The 19,741-nt window shown below is 41.7% G+C and overlaps 2 protein-coding genes across 2 annotated transcripts; both read right to left on the reverse strand.

The window, feature by feature from the left end:
- Positions 1 to 539: 539 nt before the first annotated feature.
- Positions 540 to 5,358, reverse strand: samm50 (SAMM50 sorting and assembly machinery component). The gene is made up of 15 exons (XM_012817684.3): positions 5,191 to 5,358; positions 4,578 to 4,688; positions 4,378 to 4,479; positions 4,213 to 4,300; positions 4,022 to 4,128; positions 3,679 to 3,809; positions 3,404 to 3,491; positions 2,894 to 3,022; positions 2,679 to 2,750; positions 2,482 to 2,568; positions 2,217 to 2,287; positions 1,872 to 1,939; positions 1,403 to 1,549; positions 1,056 to 1,197; positions 540 to 891 (listed from the first exon to the last, which is right to left on the reverse strand). Exons 1-15 carry the CDS (start codon positions 5,209 to 5,211, stop codon positions 846 to 848), a joined length of 1,410 nt encoding a protein of 469 aa, XP_012673138.2. The 5' UTR covers positions 5,212 to 5,358; the 3' UTR covers positions 540 to 845.
- A 286-nt stretch (positions 5,359 to 5,644) lies between these two features.
- Positions 5,645 to 18,794, reverse strand: efcab6 (EF-hand calcium binding domain 6). The gene is made up of 30 exons (XM_042707371.1): positions 18,412 to 18,794; positions 15,607 to 15,773; positions 15,032 to 15,252; positions 14,863 to 14,942; positions 14,701 to 14,770; positions 14,411 to 14,547; positions 13,773 to 13,891; positions 13,518 to 13,639; positions 13,270 to 13,418; positions 13,095 to 13,178; positions 12,882 to 13,002; positions 12,605 to 12,784; positions 12,380 to 12,469; positions 12,138 to 12,298; positions 11,928 to 12,050; positions 11,576 to 11,741; positions 11,358 to 11,472; positions 10,726 to 10,856; positions 10,336 to 10,565; positions 9,844 to 9,976; positions 9,595 to 9,713; positions 9,283 to 9,471; positions 8,314 to 8,521; positions 7,990 to 8,187; positions 7,604 to 7,831; positions 7,281 to 7,496; positions 6,930 to 7,119; positions 6,597 to 6,781; positions 6,037 to 6,186; positions 5,645 to 5,925 (listed from the first exon to the last, which is right to left on the reverse strand). Exons 2-30 carry the CDS (start codon positions 15,755 to 15,757, stop codon positions 5,803 to 5,805), a joined length of 4,389 nt encoding a protein of 1,462 aa, XP_042563305.1. The 5' UTR covers positions 15,758 to 15,773; positions 18,412 to 18,794; the 3' UTR covers positions 5,645 to 5,802.
- Between the last annotated feature and the right edge of the window lie 947 nt (positions 18,795 to 19,741).

Consider the following 19,741-nt stretch of genomic DNA (forward strand, 5'->3'; position numbering starts at 1 on the left):
GCTTGTGCAGTTATCTATCCCAGGGAATTAAACATGTCACCGTTTGGAAGTTGACTTGTGCACATGGTCATCTAGCAGTGGTGTGGTTGCATTAAGTCATGTATGGCATGCCAACTACAGTAAGAGTGGAGCAGTGATGATTGAGACGCAGTAAGTTGAAGATGTCTGTCCGAGTTGCTGACAAACCTGAATTCCTGACATTTTGTTGCAGTATTCTCAGCCTGCATGAAAATTGGGCGAAAAATCTGTTTTCAAATGTGCCCTAGCTTTTATACAGACTCCTTTGAGTCCACACCACCACAACTATTGTTAAGATTTCACTTTGCTCATGCTGTTGAACATTCCCTTGCCTGTTCCACCTCTCAGCCCAGATGCTATCTGTTGACAGGGATCCCCATACCTCACTATGAGCCAGATAGGCAAAAACACTAAAGCTATACAATAACTTCCTGTTTAATACTGTTGTGCCAACAATATGCAGAAAACGTGGTCTGCAAGTCTTTGTCACTGGACAAACAGGGTGCTGAAGGTTTGCATGATACAGGGGGGAATTATTTATTGGTTTACACATTCATTACAAATAAATATGATGACTGATAAGAGCACTGATGGCTGATATTTCTCCTGCAGAGGCTTCAAAACTCAGTCAGCAAAGTACTCCTGGACTCCTGAACTGTTGCAGTGTCATCTGTTTGATTTATTACTGGGCCATGATGCCAGTTTTGATCGATTTGAGAGATCTTTAAGTGCTATGAAATCCTTCTGGAAACTTCCAACCATCACAAAGATTTTTTTTTTTTCATTCAAATGTCTATGTGCAAGACTACTGGCCCACAGGTCCTGCATTACAAGAATCGAATGCCTGCTCCAAACTGCACACCGTCACATATCCTGAAGAAAAGAAAGGGTTATCAGCATCTACGCCAATAGCTGCAATTGTTCTTATACCTGAGGCTGCTAAAAGCTAGTGTACATGTTACATAATATAGGCACCAATAATATTGTCAAATATGTTGACCTGACTGTCTCATCCAACAAACAAGCTCAACGGTTACCTGTCTCCAGTCTGGACACCCATGGGAATGCAATAGTTCAGTTCTAGACGGGCGATGTTCCCGAGGCGCAAGACGATACCCGCTCCATAGGACCAGCGGATACACTCTGCCAATTTCTTTAGGTGCGCCCGCGGCCCCTCACCTGGACAATGAGCAGAGGTTACTGACATTAACCCAGTAATACCACCACAAAGGACTGATGATAGTTTATTCCTACTGATTGAGTGCTGGATATACTGCCGTTTTTCACAAGGATGAGGACAATCGCCGTTTTTGCAAAAAATACATTTTAAACCAATATGGTGGCAATTTCCCCACATAATTAACTTCCTGTGCAAGCTACTCACCATAATTGAGGTTACATAAATTCCCAGCATTCAGGAAGAAATGGGTCCTAAACAGGTCTCCAAAGCCACCTCTGCCTGGGCGGAAGGGCAGTGGGGTGTACAGATGGACTCCTCCAGCCCAGTAAGCTTCCCCACCAAGATAGTCGCCTGTCCACCAAAGGAATACGGCTCAGAAAAGGACTGTTTTTCAAACATTTTACAAACAACAGCGCCTTTTGGATCATCCGTTTGAGGTGTTGCTGGTAAAATAACATCTGCAGTTTTGAATGTTTTGAGTGATATTTAGATGGATATTTTACACTCTAGTGATGGTCACGTAAAAGGTAGTCAGTATAATCTGTTCAATGAGGTTATAGATACACCATTTCACTAAGACAACTTGAAAAAAGGTCCAGAAGAGGCACGTTTTGTCATGATGTATAGACATGATGCTCTCAGGTGTTTAGAGGACAATGCAGACAACACATACCTTCACTCTGTGGCCCGATGCTGTACATGCTGAAACCTCTTACACTTGTGGGCCCACCCAGATAGAATCTGTACAAACAAATATATAGGTCATAATAAATCTAGAAAACAGTCTGTAATAAGTTCTCAAGCAAAGCATCAAGTGATTATCAGGAAACATGGAGCAGGTGAAAGGGGCGTGCAGACTTTCCAGCTAGACTGTATATCTTGTGGCTTACAAAAATATTCCAACTAATGTGAATAATTATGTTCATCAACCTTCCAATGGCACAGAATTGTACCTGTGCCCAGAAATACTACAGCTTAACAATCAACAGGTCTGGAAGACACTAGTTAAAGCACTAACCTGTCAGCAATGCTGGTGGGTTTGTCTCCAATAGGCAGTAGCATACCACCCCAGAGGGAGGTAGACAAGATCTACAACAGGTAAGAAAAAAATAACTATAGAAAGCTATCCACTGCAAAAGTCCAGAAGATTCATGCCAATTAAAATGTGTTTCCTGGGATTCTGATGACATCAAGAGACCACTGGAACACTTATATGATTGTACTAAAATAAATGAATGTCCAGGAAAATCTACATGATGCAAAGTGTTTTCTTTGCTACTCACCGAATCCCAGGGGAGACGCCTGTTGAGCTGGATTTCAAAGTCCTCCTTAAGGTAACTCACATCTCCTCCTGTGTACCCAGCCAGTTCCTAGAGTGCAATACAGCAAATATGTCTGGGCTTGGTATCTTTAAATGAGGCCTATTTAGTTATGTATTAAATATAGTTGTATACGTGCAGCTCTCATAGTTGTAACTAACCTGATTGATTTTGAGTAAGCCACCCTTCTTTGGTAGAATAGAAGACTGTCGCGTATCAATGACCATGGCGTGCTGTTAAAAAGAAATCCGTAGAGTTAAACAACGGCACAAATTACACACAGGGTTTGTCTATTCACTGCTCTTAATAGCCATACCCAATCAACACTACATAAAAAAAAAAAAATACATAAATGTTAGAACTATAAAAGTTATACCGAAAGGGAAGACTTTAACGAGTGGCCACTCTCCTCACGGACAGCAAAGGAGGCTGTGCGAGCCAGACAGCCCAGCTCCCTCCATGCTCCTTCCCACTTCAGAGTGTGGTTTGTCCACCAGACGGGAAACTAGGGAATAGATGATGATGATGATGATGATGAGAGACATGCAGAGAGAGAACTTGATTAACTGTACAAACTATGAAACACACCAATTGTTTAAATCAACAATCAGTATCAACTAGCACAAAAGAAAAACAAGTGAGGCATTAACTGGTAATATATTATCATGACGGTGAATCACTATGTGTTATCATTTATGTGATGGCCATGGATCATTGTAACAGTAACCCAATATACCTTAAGATCTGAGCAAAAACCACAAATATGTTTGAGTCTTTCTAAGTAGTTGCAAGCAACAACATCGACAGGTGTAAAACACAGTTCAAAGCAATATACATTTTTTTTAAATAAAGTGCAAACAGAATGTAACAAAATGGTACTACTTACACTGACTTCTGTAGAAATCCCTCTATCAGTCTCCCTCAGTGAACTCCATGGGAACTGCCCAGTGACTTTATATAGATTGACAGCGAAACTGAAACACAAACACTGTCAATGGAACATACAAGCTGCACTGGATCATGATACATAGCAAGCCACTGGGGAAACGGATCCCCTTTGGTTATTCTAATACCATTACAGCACAAAGATGTTGTTTACAGCCTCATGTGAGTTTCTTTGAAAGCAAACACGGTGACATCATCATCACCACCACCACATACTTGCGCTCAAAATTTCCTGGCTGGGGCTTAAAGAACGACAGGCCATATGACGTCTCTTTTGTGCCATAGGAGAACTGGAAGGTGAGCTTTTCTGCGCGCCCAAAAGCATTTGGAAGTTTAAGACCAAGCACCTGAAATCAGGGTGAAGAAAAAGAATCATATCATACACTGGTATTACACCAAGACATTGAGAATGTACTCAAAATTTCTAATGATTGAAAAATGATTTCTTCAACATACAATGTAAGTGCACACCCTAAGATGTTACCTTGAACTAGGTTGAAGCACAAGAGTGACGCGATACAAAATTAAGAAATGATGGATTAAGTATGGGGTCCCTTACCATGCTTCCTTCATTGTTCCCAACCATGGTATTGTAGCTGCCAGTCATCCGCCTCAGCTCCTTCACTTCAAAGGTCACATCCAGCCCATTCGGCAGTGCATCAGCACCTACAGAGGTAAAAATACTGTTGTAATACAAGAGTTCCGCCACAGAGAATATTTCTTTCTATGTGTCTCTTCACCCATTCTTACCTTGAGATGTGTCGATGACAACTTCAACTTTCCTGAATATTCCCATCCGCAGAAGTTTCTGCCTGGCTTCATGAGACTTCTTCATGACCTGTAGCATCATCATACTTAACAAAACTGCAGAAGGGCATTGTCAAATGCTCATTGGATAATTATGTAGATACTCACGTCAATCAAGCTCTTGGCCTTAAAAACATCTGCGATTTCATACGAGAGAATGTCTTCCTTAGTTCGACCAAGACCATCTACATGCACCCTTTGGACAATCACCTAAAAAATAAAGCCCTGATTATGCACCTATACGTTATTAAGATGTAAGAAACTAGTGGGTTAAAATTGGCTTAATGTTGCATATAAAAAAAACATACTTCTTTATTTTCGAGAACTTCTTGTTTGGCGTCATGCTCAGGCTCTGGCAAATCGATGTCATCTGCCTGGACACCGAGTTCAGGGCCATGCATTGGCATAGGGTCCAGAGACTGTCAGCAAAGTATGGTACAGCAAGAGGTTAAGATTCATCGTTCAGTCAATAATTCCAATACGATTATTAAGTTACAACTGCATGTGAGGTTACTTTAGAGCCGTTTTTTTTACGTTAAATCTCTTCCTCCACATTTCCCTTTAATGGTCTTTCAACACGCGCCTCAGCTAAGACAGGTGAGCAACGTAGGGTGTCGCTGCAACATAGCCTAATAGAGAGCATGATCGCCTTCAGAAAATTCGATTGATTCACAGATCTTGCTAGCTACTTAAATAAGACACAACGTCACCACTTTAGAGAACAGCTTAAACGTAGTTAAACATCAATTGTATATCTACTAGCACCCTTTGATTAATTCATTTTGTGAAGTTGAAGACAACGTTACGTTCGGCCTAGCTAGAAACTGACTGAGCAGAGATTTGTTTAGCTAAGCTAGCTACCCCTGCAATAATCAAAGGTCATGTAGTGGTCATTCCTTGACATTATTTTCATAGTCTTACCCGTGCGTGAACAGTTCCCATGTTTACTGATGCCGGTGCAAATGTCCCTTTACGAAAACCAATAAGAAAGTTAGAAGTGTAGTTGCCACAATATGGAAAGTCAATCCCCACTAACGGAGGCCGCCATGACAGTCGGCTAACACGCCCTTCTAACGCCTGATTGGCTAACTATTTCCAGCCATTGCAAACTGACTCACCCGCTGCAGTGGTAGTTGGTAATAAATAATTACATGAACAAACAAATACATCCATACATTAAAATTCTAAAAACAATAAAGTTAATTTAGAAAGTGTAAAGTGAAACAGTGGAAAGATTGTTTTCCCACATTCCTGTAATGAATTGTGATCTGGTTTTTTTCCCCCCCAGGTGCTTTCATATATTTGGAATATGTTTCAATAACACACTACAATAATAAATGACGATTAACATGGCAACAAATCACAAGAGCCCAGATTGCCTTAAAGCACTGGAGGTTTATTAAACACAGCTTTGGAGTCATTACAAAACAGCTGAGTACAAAACTAAATCTCTTTACTCCCGGGAACCCCTAATAATCCCTGGAACATAATTAATAAATGCAATCCTCTTCAAGTAACAATGGTTATTTGAACTCATCCCAGGAAGGTGCTAAGGAATTCATTGTAAGATATCTTCCCAGACATGTCCTTATCAAAGAAAGAAGTGACATGGAAGAACTCTTCCTCGGAGAGGTTGACCCTGTATTGTCTTAGAACCTGTAGAAATGACCAGACAAATGATAATTGTATCAAAATTCCAACTGTAAGTTAAGTCACAATGCACTGCACAGCTACTTTTCACAATGAAAAATTAAAAACTAAGATTACCTTTCTGAAGTTTTGGAGAGAAATCTTCCTACTGCGTTCTTTGTCGAAGGACAGAAAGGACCGCCTCATGCATCTCCAAAATTGTTGAATAGGACCATATATCCTAACCATGGCTTCTTCACACTGAGAGCTCATTGGTCCAGCACTCATCTGGCAACAAAGGAACAGGAGCAGGAATATTAGTTAATTTAAACATCTACAGAAACCACACATATTACACAGATACGACATTTAATAAACTGTCACTACATCACACATATGATCTTTTGATTATACAAAAATGTCCTATCTATACTCCACCCTAACCATGTACTTTTCCCCCTCCTCCCATCCGGCAGGCATTACAGGAGCCTCTGTTCTTGCACCGGCAGGCTCAGGAAGAGCTAATGTAATCTATTAACATAAAATTGTCTTGTTTGCATGTCTGTCTCATGTCATTGTTATCAACACAGAACATAATCTGACCACATTTAGCTCAGTTTCACCGAAACTGCTCCCTATAACTTTAAATAATCCATATCGTTAAAACACACATTTACAAACTCATTTTTCCATCTTACTGGCATCTTTGGAAGGTGAAGTTTACTTTTGGGAAGCAAACTGGTGCTCGGAGATCTATGTGGCAGGACAAAATGGCGCAAGAAATCTGAGTAACGAATGCGTCCTTTACTGTTAACTTCATATTTTGCCATCAGCTGCTCAAATTCCAGTGGAGTCATCTGAATATGGAGCTCCTCCATGATACCTTGGACACAAATGAAACAACATTCATCATCATTCAATGCAATTCAATGCAAAGCAGACATTACATTGCTTTGCCACTGGGCCTTGAATAACAAAAGATCCATTCAAGCACAACACAGATATATCCAGTATAATGCTCTCAACCACACCCAAAAAGGTTCCAACTTCAATCTCCCCAAGTCTATCGAGGTCCATCTCCCTGCACCTCCTCTGGATAATCTTCCAGCAGCTGTGGATTAGAGATCTAACCCTCCTGTTCACAGTCTCTCCATTCAGTGGAGATGCTGTCTTCGCCCCTGCTGAATATGGTCGCTTTGTCTGTTCAGGGACTTCCACTGCCTATGGTGAGACAAGTGAAGATTCTTTACCTGCTTATGCTACCAACAAGGCTTAGGTTGCTCTTTAAAACCAAACATATCATATCTCGTACATCCTATGAGGAGCAACAATTCTTTGAGGTCTTTTAGAGGTTCTTTGTGAAGAGTTACAAAAATGTTTACCTTGCTAGATCTAATGGAGCAGGAGGCAGTTTTAGGACGTTTGAGGATGTTTGCTTTAGAGTCAGGGGATACTGGTGCTGGCGATGTGGGTCCTTGCCCCTCTTGAAGAACATGATCATCAAACTCTTTCACATTTCCACTGAACTTCATCAGAAACTCATGGAAATCCAGGTTACCATAAGGGTTGACTGGCAGAATGTTCCACAGATTCTCAAACTGAATGAATTGAAACACAATAGCAATTAAACCAAAACTTGCAAGGTTCTAGCATTCACCTGCCATTCTTAGTCAAAGGGTGCCGTGGTGGATATGGGAGAGTATACCTGCTCACTGGTGAGCCTCATGAAATATCTATCACAGATCTGCTTAAAGTCTTGTTTGGAGATCACGTTTATGTGAGCGTAATCAAGGGCTACCATCTCTTTGGTGATCACATAGAGACGAGTAGACACTACGTCTTTAATTCGTCCCAGAATCTCACTGATGGGAAGTGGACGAGGTTGACTGGGGAAGCGGACCTTCTCTAGTTTTTCAAGCCATTCTTCAGCTGTCTAATCAGTAACAGGAACACACACACACTCACATATATGAATACACATTAAAGTCTTATAAATTAAAACGCATTCAACATTATTGTCCCACATCTAATTATAATGTAGATTAATGGTGATTTAAAATGTAATTATATTGTTCTTTCTCTTCTATTTACCTCGTTCCTGTTGAACTGAAAGGTTTCAAGAAACTGCCTCCAGTTCACCATGCCATTACCCTCCTGTCTGTTCTTCAGCTTCTTCAGTAAGTGATTAAACTGCCGGTCAGACAACTTAAAGCAGAAATGGTCCAAGACTTGTCGAAACTCCAGTGCTGAAATGACTCCACTTCCCATCTTATCAAATGCTGAAAAGGCCTGTGACACAATTATGGTATTACAAAAGGGTATGTTTGTAGTTTAAAGTACCATCATTTATCATCACAAACATCTGTGTGCACAACACAGAGCTATGTTGTCATGTTGTGATGGTCTCCGTCATACCTTATTAAGAGGATCAGAGGAGACAGTGACCACCTCTCTGATTCTCTCTAAGGCTCTCTCTGGACTTAGATCTTCAGTGCTCTGGGGAGACTGAACTGCAGATCTGGTCAAGGGAGAATCAGCCGAAAGACTACAGTCAAGACCTCTGACAAAATGCTTCAGGAAATCCTGGTACGACACTTTCTCACTGAGTAAATTGACTCCAAGGCTGATGAAGAAGAAATCACACTTAGATTATACCTCAATTCATAATGCACATTGAATGTCATTTAATATATACATGTAGCTAGACCTTATCAGTCTTTGACTGCATTAAAGATCCCTTTCTTGATTTCAAATGAAGATGTTAATTATTGAAAGCATGTTGATTTGTCATCCTGTGTTAAGTGTAAAGACTGTGGTTAAAATAATCAAATTAAATTATTTAGATACTTATCCATTATATGCATTAGCTGTGTTTCATGAATCTGAAGGACATGTCTTTGAAGCAGGGTCACAAAGTATGTCATTGCTATATGCCCATCATTATTTGTATCAAGCCAGGTAAAGATAGAATGTATGTCTTTAGAGTAACCATATGCAAAACTGTCTAAAGTAAAATATGCAATTATCCTAATTCGTGATGAACATGAAATTTTGCAACAATCAGCAAGGGTTGTATGTGTTATACAGTATAGACACAGTACGTTTGGACGGACAGTCTTCTCAGTACGCGCCTCTAATTACTGGAATACCCTCCCTACTGATGTAAGGGAGTGCGCCAGTTTTTCAGTGTTCAAAAACAAACTTAAGAAATGGATAAAAAAATAACCAAACCTGCAACTACAATTAGGCCACTGCATTACTCACACCGTACCTTCCTTTTATGTCTAACACTGCAAGTCTCAGTACGCATACTTTCAGAGGTAGGAAGTTGAATTTTGACCAAATAATTCATGCTATAGGCTATTCTGTCTGGACTTGGCTGACCTGAGGTCCTGTGAGATCACATCCCCACAGAGTGGAGACATTTCTCTGTCAACATGTTGGTCCAGCTGAGTGTCCAGTTTTCCTTCTGAAATTGGGGGTTGTAAGAAATGGTCCTGTCCCTCAGGTACCACATTTAGCATCTCAAGGAAGTCTGACTGGGTCAGGAAGCCCTTTCCTTCTTTATCATATCTGTTGAAAGGAGTTTAGAGAGTTTAAAGGTCAATAACTGTATTACACTTAACAATATACAATAGTGTGACAAGGGTTCTAATGGATTTTAATATTACATAATCAATTTAGTAAAAATATCACCTCATCCACAGTTTCTCAAAGTCTCTGGGAGTGATTGGTAAAGAGTACTTGTAGAGATGACGTCTCAAATCTATTTTATGGATAATAGTTTCACCATGTTCATTAAAGTGGCAGAGGTCCTACAAAAAAGCAAAGGTGTGGCATCACATTAAGTGGCTATATGTCTACTTAATCTTTCTTCAGTTGGCAAATGCAGTTTTGTGAATCCTTTAGATATCTCTGGACAATTCTTAACAGGAGGGCACAAACCTTTGAAATCTCAGACCAGCGATGGCGTACGTCTGCTACCAGACGATCATGAATCTGTTCAAAGGCTAGATCAAGCAACTGGTCAGATGTGGATGGATGTCCCACATTTTCACAAGGTCCTTCACTTCCAGATCTGGGTGACCAACATATTTATACAAATGGTATATGTTCATCTCCAAACTAATGTATAGTAATATGATTAGAAGATTTTTAGAAGATGTACTTAAGGTCATTTCTCAATGACAACTAAACAAAAACCCTGACCCAATAAATCTAACCCTAACTTCAAATTATTCTCATTGTTGTGGTTAGTTAAGAATGTTTCAGATGTATATTGCAGTACTTGAAGAACATCTCTGTAATTGTTAAATGTGAATGTGAATGAACTATAAATGTGTGTTGCACTTGACACTATTATGCAGAGCATAAGTGGGCCGCCATGATTCTGCTATTGCTGACTCATCATGGTGTGTCTGGCTGTGGAGTGCTCACTTTGTGACAAATAGAAGAGGCCCATCCTCCTGGCTACTGCGATGGACTAGCTCGAAGAACTCTGCATAGTTCAGTGTTGCGCCATTTTGAAAGCCCATGAGGTCTACAAGCCGCTGGTACTCCTTATTCTTGATGACAAACTGGAGACTTTCAAACAGTTCTCTGAAATCCCTCCAGTTGACCACGCCATCACGGTTTTTATCCATCACATGAAAAGCAGTGAGAGCATCCTGGGAGCAGAAACATGGAATTGGAGTTTCATCACTTCCTGTCTCTGGACTCGACAAGGATACTTGCACACATGCAGTATAGTATGGAAACAATACATAATGACCTTCACAGCCACAAATCAATCAATAATAAATAATAATAAATAAATCCCAAAGCTACCCCGTGGAATTCTTGGATTCTCTTCTTGAGCTGCTGCAGGCATTCCTCTGCTGAGACAAGGCTGGTGGGTTTCCCTTTCAAATTCTCTTTGATTCTTTCTGGCTCATCATTTCTCTCCTTGCCGGTGTTCTCTGCAGAGACGGGTCAACCTATGTTAGATCCTGCTGACGTGTACCACACGGGCTACCTTTACTCAGTTCTTCGGTAGTTTAGTGACATAGAATGATTTGCTGTAACACGTTTGTCACATGAAGTACTTGACTTCATGTCTAAATTGGATGTTCTAGTTGTGGGGAACACATGCAGTATGTTTTCATAGGAGATTGACTCACTAGCATGGCTTTTAGCCTCCAAATGAAATGTGTCTAATTGACTTCTCATGCCAGCTAACAGGTTTACTTAGATGTGAAAAACAAAAGGGAGTAAGACAGCAGTCGTCTTCTATACTTTGAAAGTGAATGAAAGTCTATCCTGTACCTATACCTTCTAAATGTCACCACTTCTTTGCACTCTCTGCTGCTTTGGTGCTGTACTGAAACGCACACCTTAGCTGTCTAGTGCTGCACAGCTCTGCTACTCACTGGCCTCTGTTATATACCTTACAATGTGTCAGGTTACATGCATAGACTTACTTTTGAATTTGGCCACAAAGTCCAAATGTGACATCTGTCCATTGCAAAACCCAAGAGCTTGAGTGAGAGTTTGAAGCTGTCGTTTGTCCAGGAAAATCCTGCAGTCCTCTAGAATCTATTAGAATCACATATAGATATAAAGAGTGAGCTCACATTGATAACAGAGTCTATTGCAGATCAGCAGTTATTTGCTAAGGCTGTTAACGGTTCGTGCTCACCTTACTGAAATCTGCCAGAGTAAGGATTGCTTTTGGGCCTCCTCTTGACTTCTTGAGACAGTCATGCAGGCCTACTCCACGGCCATCCAGGCGCTCTCTGAGTTCCCTAAGGACAACATCCTGCAATGCCTGTGTCTTGAATTGAGCATGATAAGCACTGCCAGTCCTGAAATAAATTTGACCACGTTCACCTGATTTAAAATGTATTCGCATTTTTTCTTCTCATCCCATCCTTAGTATTTTTCTGTTTTAATTTGTCACACCCTCTGCCATTTTACCCAGTGGCATTCATCTACCACAGCTGCATCAAAATATTTATTCTTACAAGATCTATGAATCTACATATTTTTACCTCTGGAAAAGGCTAGGAGATTCATGAGTGCTGATGTCTTCATCACGGATGTTCTGGATGCCTAAGCCCTTCAGGAACTGCTTATAATATATTCTTCCAGAGTGTCTGAAGGGTGCACACAGCCTGAGGAGGGAAATAAAGGCAACAGGTGAAGAAATGTATTGTGAAAACAGCACAGCACAGGCTTCTAGAAAAAGACCAAGGTCTCACTTTTCAAAATGACTGTCGGATACAGGCAATCCATATTGCTGAACAACCCTCTTGAGATCCACTTGACTAACAGTTCCATTCAGGGTGCAGTCAAGTTGGTCAAAAAGTTTCATGACTGCATCCAGCCGTTTTGTCAGTCTGTCCCTCAAAATGGTCTCCACCTGTGTGCAGATGCAGTCAGCATACATAAATAAATGCCTGTTTAAATAATGTATTCATTACGCTATTTTTTCACTCCTTACTGTGATCCATGTGGCAACTGCAACTGAGGACATTTGGGACTGATCAGTTTGACTCCTCACTTCCAGACTTCTCCTGTGCTTGTTAATTTGCTGCAGATCAAATATTAGTGTTACTGCACTGCTGCCTACATATAAACATATTTGTGAACAGCTTGTTTTAAATTGTCTAAAAGAGATGCTGTGTCATCTTATTGTCACTGTCTTATCTAACCAGTCAATGGTTACCATTGGTCCTGATGTTGGACGGTTTTGACAAAGCTCTATGAACTGGCCGTAATTGATAACTCCAGAGCATTCAGGATCTAGAAGATCAACAAGGCCTTTGAACTGCTCATCTGTCAGAGGAAAGGTGAGGCCTTCAACCACTCTCCGCAGCTCGCCCCAGGGAAGGACTCCTGTTTTATTCTTTAGAAAGGGGGGAAATGTGCATATTATTATATAAAACTAAAAACATCTAAAGGTTAGTGCGTACTGCTGAAAAGCCATGGATATACTTTACTACCTCATCAAAGATCTGAAAGGCCCGTTTCAGCAGGGTGTAAACCTCCTGAACATGCTGCCGGAGTTTTGGCAGGAATTTGTCAACACTGGATTGGTCAGATGTTACTGGAGCACTGCACTTCCTGACAGAGATAAAAAAGACATGGAAAAGGGCCTTTTGATAAGCCACTGGTCATCTGATGAGGGTAATCAGAGACAATCTGTTGCATCCTACCTGTCTGACAAGGGCCGCTTCTCATCTTGGAATAAGGCTAGAAACTGGTTCCAGGATATAGGCTCTGTAGTTTTTACTCCAAACCTGGGTCAAACATGGGGGTTTATCAATTTCCATTGCAAGTATGCCAATATGCAATCAAAATCCTGTCTTGAGTATGTTAATGTCATTATACCTGCTTACAAGTCCATGGAAAATTCGCTCATTCATAGGAAAAATGAAACTGCTGAGGACTGACTTTAGATCTTCTGGGGAAATTAATCCACTTCCAGTGATGTCAAATGCATGAAGTGCTTTCTCAACAAGATTGTAGTTCATGCTCATCTGTGCCAAGAATACACACAATAAAATGAATACAGCTCTAAACACAACCTCATCCATCAATATCTATGTTAATGCTGACATTAAAGAACAGTATCATACTTTTTTCAGGAACTTGGTGTGGATTTCATCAAAGTTATCCCCATTGCTGTCTGTGTCAGCCCATGCAGTTTTTCTATGTTGTTTTTTTCTGCACATTCGATCACAGATATCCCAGTTCAAAGCTGCAAAAACATACCGACATGTTATCATGAGTTCTGACAGACTTTTTAAGTTCTCTATCTAGACAAAATATTGACAGTGACGTAAGTATTATTGAGTATTTGGTTTACCTGACATAGGATAACCGTATCATACCTTGCTTAACACCATCTGGTGTAGTGTTACGGCCACTTTCACAGTCAGCACCAAGTCTCTCAAGAAATTCCTTGTAGAATACTGTGTCAGTATTGCTAGTGCTGTAGTGAGACCAAAGTCTGTTTGGGAGAAAGTTAGATACTTGACAGGCATCCCAGAAAACATGTGAAGCAGCATATCTACTGACTGGACAATTGAACCCTCCTAAATCAACTGCAGAAGCCAAAGCGGGACAAATCACAAGACACAATTGGATCACATAATAATGAACTGATATCTACGAAATACAAAATAGGCTTTATTATTGAACACCCATCATTGTTTTACAGTGAACCTTGAGCAACACTGACAGTGTCCATGGTGAGGCCATCTATTATGAGCGCAAACACTGCCTCGTAAACAATAGCATAAGTACATACACAACGTCTGTTTGGGTCTCCATAGAGACTTAAAACAATACCTTAAGATCAGTTTAGATCAAAATGCTGACTCTCACAGAGTACAACGGACTGTGGTAAAATCAAATGAGTCAAGTTTTTGATCAATGGTGTGCAATTTGCGGTTTGCTCCACCTATAATTACAATATGTGGACACATGGTCTCCAGAGTTTGTCAACATTGTTTATTACCAGGCCTACCTCTGAAAATCATGTTCACTGAGAGGAAAGCAGTAGGCCTCCAAAACTCTTCTGAACTCATGCTGCTGAATCTGTCCGTCGAGGTTGAAGTCAAATAGACGGAAGGCCCGTGTAACATTTTTCAAATTGCTTCCAATCTGTTAAAATTTCAAAATATAAATGGTAAGTCGGGAAAGTCATATTCTGACCTATCAAAGTAATGTACATTACTAGAAATATTATATTTTGTATTTGGAAAAACTTGTGCTATGTTGCAAATTGTGTGCTATGCTTGTACTATTTGAAAGAACCTTGTCTTTTAGGTTGCACTGTAGTTCCCCCAAGGTCTGGTTCTGTTGATTCTCACAAATATTGGGGATTCTGTAAGAATATAGAACACCTAATTGAATAATAGTGTTTTTATATTAATAATATAAGCAGGCATAACAGTCAGGGTGTTAAATCTGAGGTACCTTTGCTTAGCTGATGAAATCCTGCAGTATTTTCTGAGGAATTCCATATAGGCTACACTGCCATTTGCTCTCTTTGGAACCTGAATGAATTCACAGACAAGGAGTTATATTGTACAAGCGTGAGTAATCTATAATATGCGCTTCAGTCTGGGTAAAACACTGTTCACACCTTGGTTAGCAGCAGATCAAACTGGGGCTGAGTAAGGTTGATGAGAAAATGTTCAATGACACGTTTGAATTCCCCTTTGGTGATGGTGGAATTACCCTCCAAGTCAAATGCTTGAAAAGCTGCCCTCAGGTCATCTTTCTTGTCCTCAACCTTCTGAGCAAACATTCTGTCAATGTCTGCCAGTGTTAGGTTTTCATCTGCAACAGACTGAACTGAAGTAGCTGTGGACAAATCAGAAACAAGTGTTAAGTTAAGTTAAATGTATGATAGACATTACATGTATGATATGAGCAGTGGCTACAAATTGTAGACTAATTGAAAACGTCTTATCCATTGACCTGTTATACATTTTCCCATAAGCTAATTAAGACTAATTGCCTGTAGCAATGTAGTCTAGTCTTCCATGGAATTGTTCTTGCCAACTCCATCTTGCACTGACTTGGCTGCTGCTCAAGATACCCCGACTGAATAGGATACCGTGGCCTCTACAATGGCAGCTTATTGCCTTTGAGTAATTGTGTGCCCTTATTCGCCCCTCCTGGGAAAAATATCTACCCTACAGCATTGATTCTCACCAGAGTCGGATCTGAGGTCACTGGCGCTGGAATCCCTGCTCTGGGACAGGGAGCGCTGGGAGCTCTTGATCCTGGGGGCCATCAACAGTCCCCTCGAGATGGGCCTCCACTCAGTCAGGCCAGCGTTCAGGGGCCTCGCAGAATACATCATTAACAGATACCTCTGTCTGAACAGACACACAAGAAAGAAGAAAGCAATCACCGTTTGGATTTAATTTATGAGTAATATTTATGATTCCTGTCAGTAACGTTCAGTAGAGTTCACCTGGACCTAATGTAGCCTATCGTTGTATCATCATCATCACCAACATCGTAGACACAGTGAAGCTGTGGAGGATCTTCAGGCGTGCTTGGACTGTACTGATTGGGATGTCTTCAGGACCGCTACCAACAGTCTGGATGAGTACACAGAAGCTGTGACATCATATATCAGCTTCTGTGAGGACAGCTGTTTACCATCACGCACCAGGGTGAGTTATAACAACGACAAACCCTGGTTCACAGCTAAACTCAGAAAGTTAAGGTTGGAGAAGGAAGAGGCATTCAGGAGTGGGGACAGAGACAGGTTTATTGACACAAAATACATGTTTAGCAAGGAGGTGCGAGATGCTAAACGTCTTTACTCTGAGAAACTCCAACACCAGTTCTCAGCCAACGACTCTGCTTCTGTCTGGAAAGGGCTTAGGCAGATAACAAACTTTAAGCCTAGAGCCCCCCACTCCACTAACGACCCACGCCTGGCCAATGACTTGAACGAGTTTTACTGTCGCTTCGAAAGACAATGGGACAGTCCTGATACCATCCCCTGTGACACCACCCACCAGCTCCAGCCCATCAGCTTCACCTTCCCCACCACAGCAGAGGCCTACGCCTCTCCACAGCTGCCCACCTCAGAGCACCCCCCCTTCTCCCCCACCACAGTGACGACTCTATCCATTATGGAGAGGGACGTCTTCAGACTCTTTAGGAGACAGAACCCCCGCAAAGCAACCGGGCCAGACTCTGTCTCTCCATCCATCCTAAAGCACTGTGCTGAACAGCTGTCACCGGTGTTTACAGACATTTTTAACTCCTCACTGAAGTCATGCCACGTACCAGCCTGTTTCAAAACCTCGACCATCATCCCCGTCCCCAAAAAAACAAAGATCAGTGGACTTAATGACTACAGACCCGTTGCTCTGACCTCTGTTGTGATGAAGTCATTTGAGCGGCTTGTGTTGCGGCATCTCAAAGCCATCACTGACCCTCTACTGGATCCCCTCCAGTTTGCCTACAGAGCTAACAGGTCTGTAGACGATGCAGTAAACATGGCCCTTCACTCCATCCTCCAGCACCTGGACACCTCAGGAACCTATGCCAGGATCCTGTTTGTGGACTTCAGCTCTGCCTTCAATACTATCATCCCGGCTCTGCTACAGGACAAGCTTCTCCGGCTGAGTGTGCCTGACTCCATCTGCAGGTGGATCACAGACTTCCTGTCTGACCGGAGGCAGCACGTGCGGCTGGGAAAACATGTCTCTGACCCCCGGACCATCAGCACCGGTTCCCCTCAAGGCTGCGTTCTTTCCCCTCTTCTCTTCTCCCTGTACACCAACAGCTGCACCTCCAGTCACCAGTCCGTCAAGCTCCTCAAGTTTGCGGACGACACCACCCTCATTGGGCTCATCTCTGGTGGTGATGAGTCTGCCTACAGGTGGGAGATTGACCATCTGGTGACCTGGTGTGGACAGAACAATCTGGAGCTCAACGCACTGAAAACAGTGGAGATGGTTGTCGATTTCAGGAAGAACCCAGCCCCTCCCAACCCCATCACCCTGACGCCCCAGTTGACAGTGTGGAGTCCATCCGCTTCCTGGGCACCATCATCTCCCAGGACCTCAAGTGGGAGCTAAACATCATCTCCCTCACCAAAAAGGCACATCAGAGGATGTACTTCCTGCGGCAGCTGAAGAAATTCAACCTGCCAAAGGCAATGATGGTGAACTTTTACACCTCCATCATTGAGTCCATCCTCACCTCCTCCATCACCATCTGGTACGCTGCTGCCACTGCCAAAGACAAAAGCAGACTGCAGCGTGTCATTCGTTCTGCGGAGAAGGTGATTGGCTGCAATTTGCCATCTCTCCAGGATTTGTATGCATCCAGGACCCTGAGGCGTGCAGGGAAGATTATGGCTGATCCCTCCCACCCTGGACACAAACTCCTTGTGCCACTCCCCTCCGGCAGAAGGCTGCGGTCCATCAGGACCAAAACCTCACGCCACCTGAGCAGCTTCTTCCCGTCTGCGGTTGGCCTCATCAACAAGGCCCGGGACCCCCGCCCCCCAACACGGACTCTAATCCCTTTTTTGCACACTCCTGCTGTAACCTAATATGTGTATTGTTTATTGTTTATTGTGTATGTTTATTGTTTGCACCATTGTACCACAAAGAATTCCTCGTAGGTGAAAACCTACTTGGCAGTAAAAACCTTTCTGATTCTGATTCTGATTCTGATTCTGACTACATGAGGTATCCTATCTATCATATCACTTTACTAAAATTCTCGTGGACAGCTAACGTTAGTTTTAAAAACTGATTAGCAGCTAGCCCACGGGGTAGTTGAATACCTCCTGCTAACTGCCTCAAACCACAGAGCTGCTTTTCATATTACACATCGTCACTGAACATCACTTCAACTTAATTTCCCAACCTGTGATTAGTTACACATCCTCCAAAGGCCCGTTCTGTTCCGTGGTGAAATTAAACATTTCCACATTCAACAAATAGGCAAGGATTCCATAGTTGGATTTATAACGGGACTTACCTATTCACGTAACGATCGAAAGGATCTGGAAATAGCAGGATTATGTAATTTTTAACGTTACAACAACAAGTATTTTAAATAAATAAATTAGCTGTGCAGAATGGTGCTAGCTACACTCACTCTAACTTGAAAGGACGCTCAGTGGTTGCTATAGAGACAACCTAGCCGCGTCCCACCACTCTGGAATGCTACTGTTGCCATTTGTCTAGACTCGAATGTCAGACAGTAATAAGAAGGCTTTGACGACTTGTTTTCTCATGAGATAGCTTAGGCCATGGCTTCCTTGCTTTCTGATGAAATTAAGTGATTTGAAAAATGGCACACAATGATCATGTGATGTTGATAGAGATATTCCTTTAAACTTCTCACTGACCATCCCCCTGGTAAGGAGCCAGTTTGATAATACTGCATGCTTTAGTCAACCTGGAAAAGAGCAACTTGACCTAGTTTGTAAGTAGTCCATTCCAGGTTTAGTCACCTGAGAGGACAAGGGCTGGATCTGGATTTTGAACCTGGCATAGAAGATTATGTCTGAAAAGGTTTGACTGTGGTTGTCTTCTTCAAGTGTATGGCCTACAAGAGGCACAGGATAGCAACCAGGACCCAACCCTCAGACAATTACAATAAATGAGAAGGAAATACAAAGAATACATTTCTCTTGTGAATAATGTAGAGCTTTCATGTATTTTTCCATTTATATATTATGGAGTGACATGAGTCACACAACAATGGTTACACAAGGAGTGGGTATATCCTGACCTTAAGACTAAACAGTGCGAGAATACACTATGGTGTAGTCAGTGTGAGAATTGAACTGCATCCCAAGGAATAAATGTATTGTGCATGATGAAACTATCTGTGTTGACTCGATTTATTGAGAGGCCTACTGCAGTGATTTTTTGCTTATGTTATACATCTGATGTGGGGCAGTTATAACTGCTCAACCTCCACTACTTATTCTTAACATCAGTTCATACCAGGGTAGAAGACAAAGACTAGATATGAAATGCATAATGGACTATGAGTTCCACATCATATGATCAAAAGATGATATCTCCATTCTGTGGTTCGATGCCTCCCTCCTTCCGTTGCATTGTGAGTTTGATACCTTAAGAGGTTCTTTACTGCTTGGCTGATAACCGACAGTGACCTATTACATTTAGTTTTAAGGTGTTCAAACAAAGGGACAAATTTATGACAGCTGATATCAATTTGCTTGGCCACTTGAATGAGAACCTGTTTGGATAATGGTGTCTAATTAAAATAGTCACTGATCCATATCTCTGATCTCAAAAAAGGACAACCTGTCCTTTTGTAAAATGAAGAACAC

Source organism: Clupea harengus, chromosome 3 (assembly GCF_900700415.2).
Source record: "Clupea harengus chromosome 3, Ch_v2.0.2, whole genome shotgun sequence".
In the NCBI taxonomy this organism is placed as follows: domain Eukaryota; kingdom Metazoa; phylum Chordata; class Actinopteri; order Clupeiformes; family Clupeidae; genus Clupea; species Clupea harengus.

Bases quoted from the DNA above. Each gene is read 5' to 3' on its own strand.
- samm50 (XM_012817684.3), bottom strand. From the start codon at position 5,211: ATGGGAACTGTTCACGCACGG. The intron at 4,301-4,377 runs GTGAGTATCTAC...ATGATGCTACAG, and splicing joins AGGCCAAGAGCTTGATTGAC to GTCATGAAGAAGTCTCATGA. The intron at 1,940-2,216 runs GTTAGTGCTTTA...TTGTTTGTACAG, and splicing joins CCCACCAGCATTGCTGACAG to ATTCTATCTGGGTGGGCCCA.
- efcab6 (XM_042707371.1), bottom strand. From the start codon at position 15,757: ATGATGTATTCTGCGAGGCCCCTGAACGCTGGCCTGACTGAGTGGAGG. The intron at 12,785-12,881 runs GTAGTAAAGTAT...CCCTTTCTAAAG, and splicing joins CCTTTCAGATCTTTGATGAG to AATAAAACAGGAGTCCTTCC. The intron at 9,472-9,594 runs GTGATATTTTTA...TCCTTTCAACAG, and splicing joins TTTGAGAAACTGTGGATGAG to ATATGATAAAGAAGGAAAGG.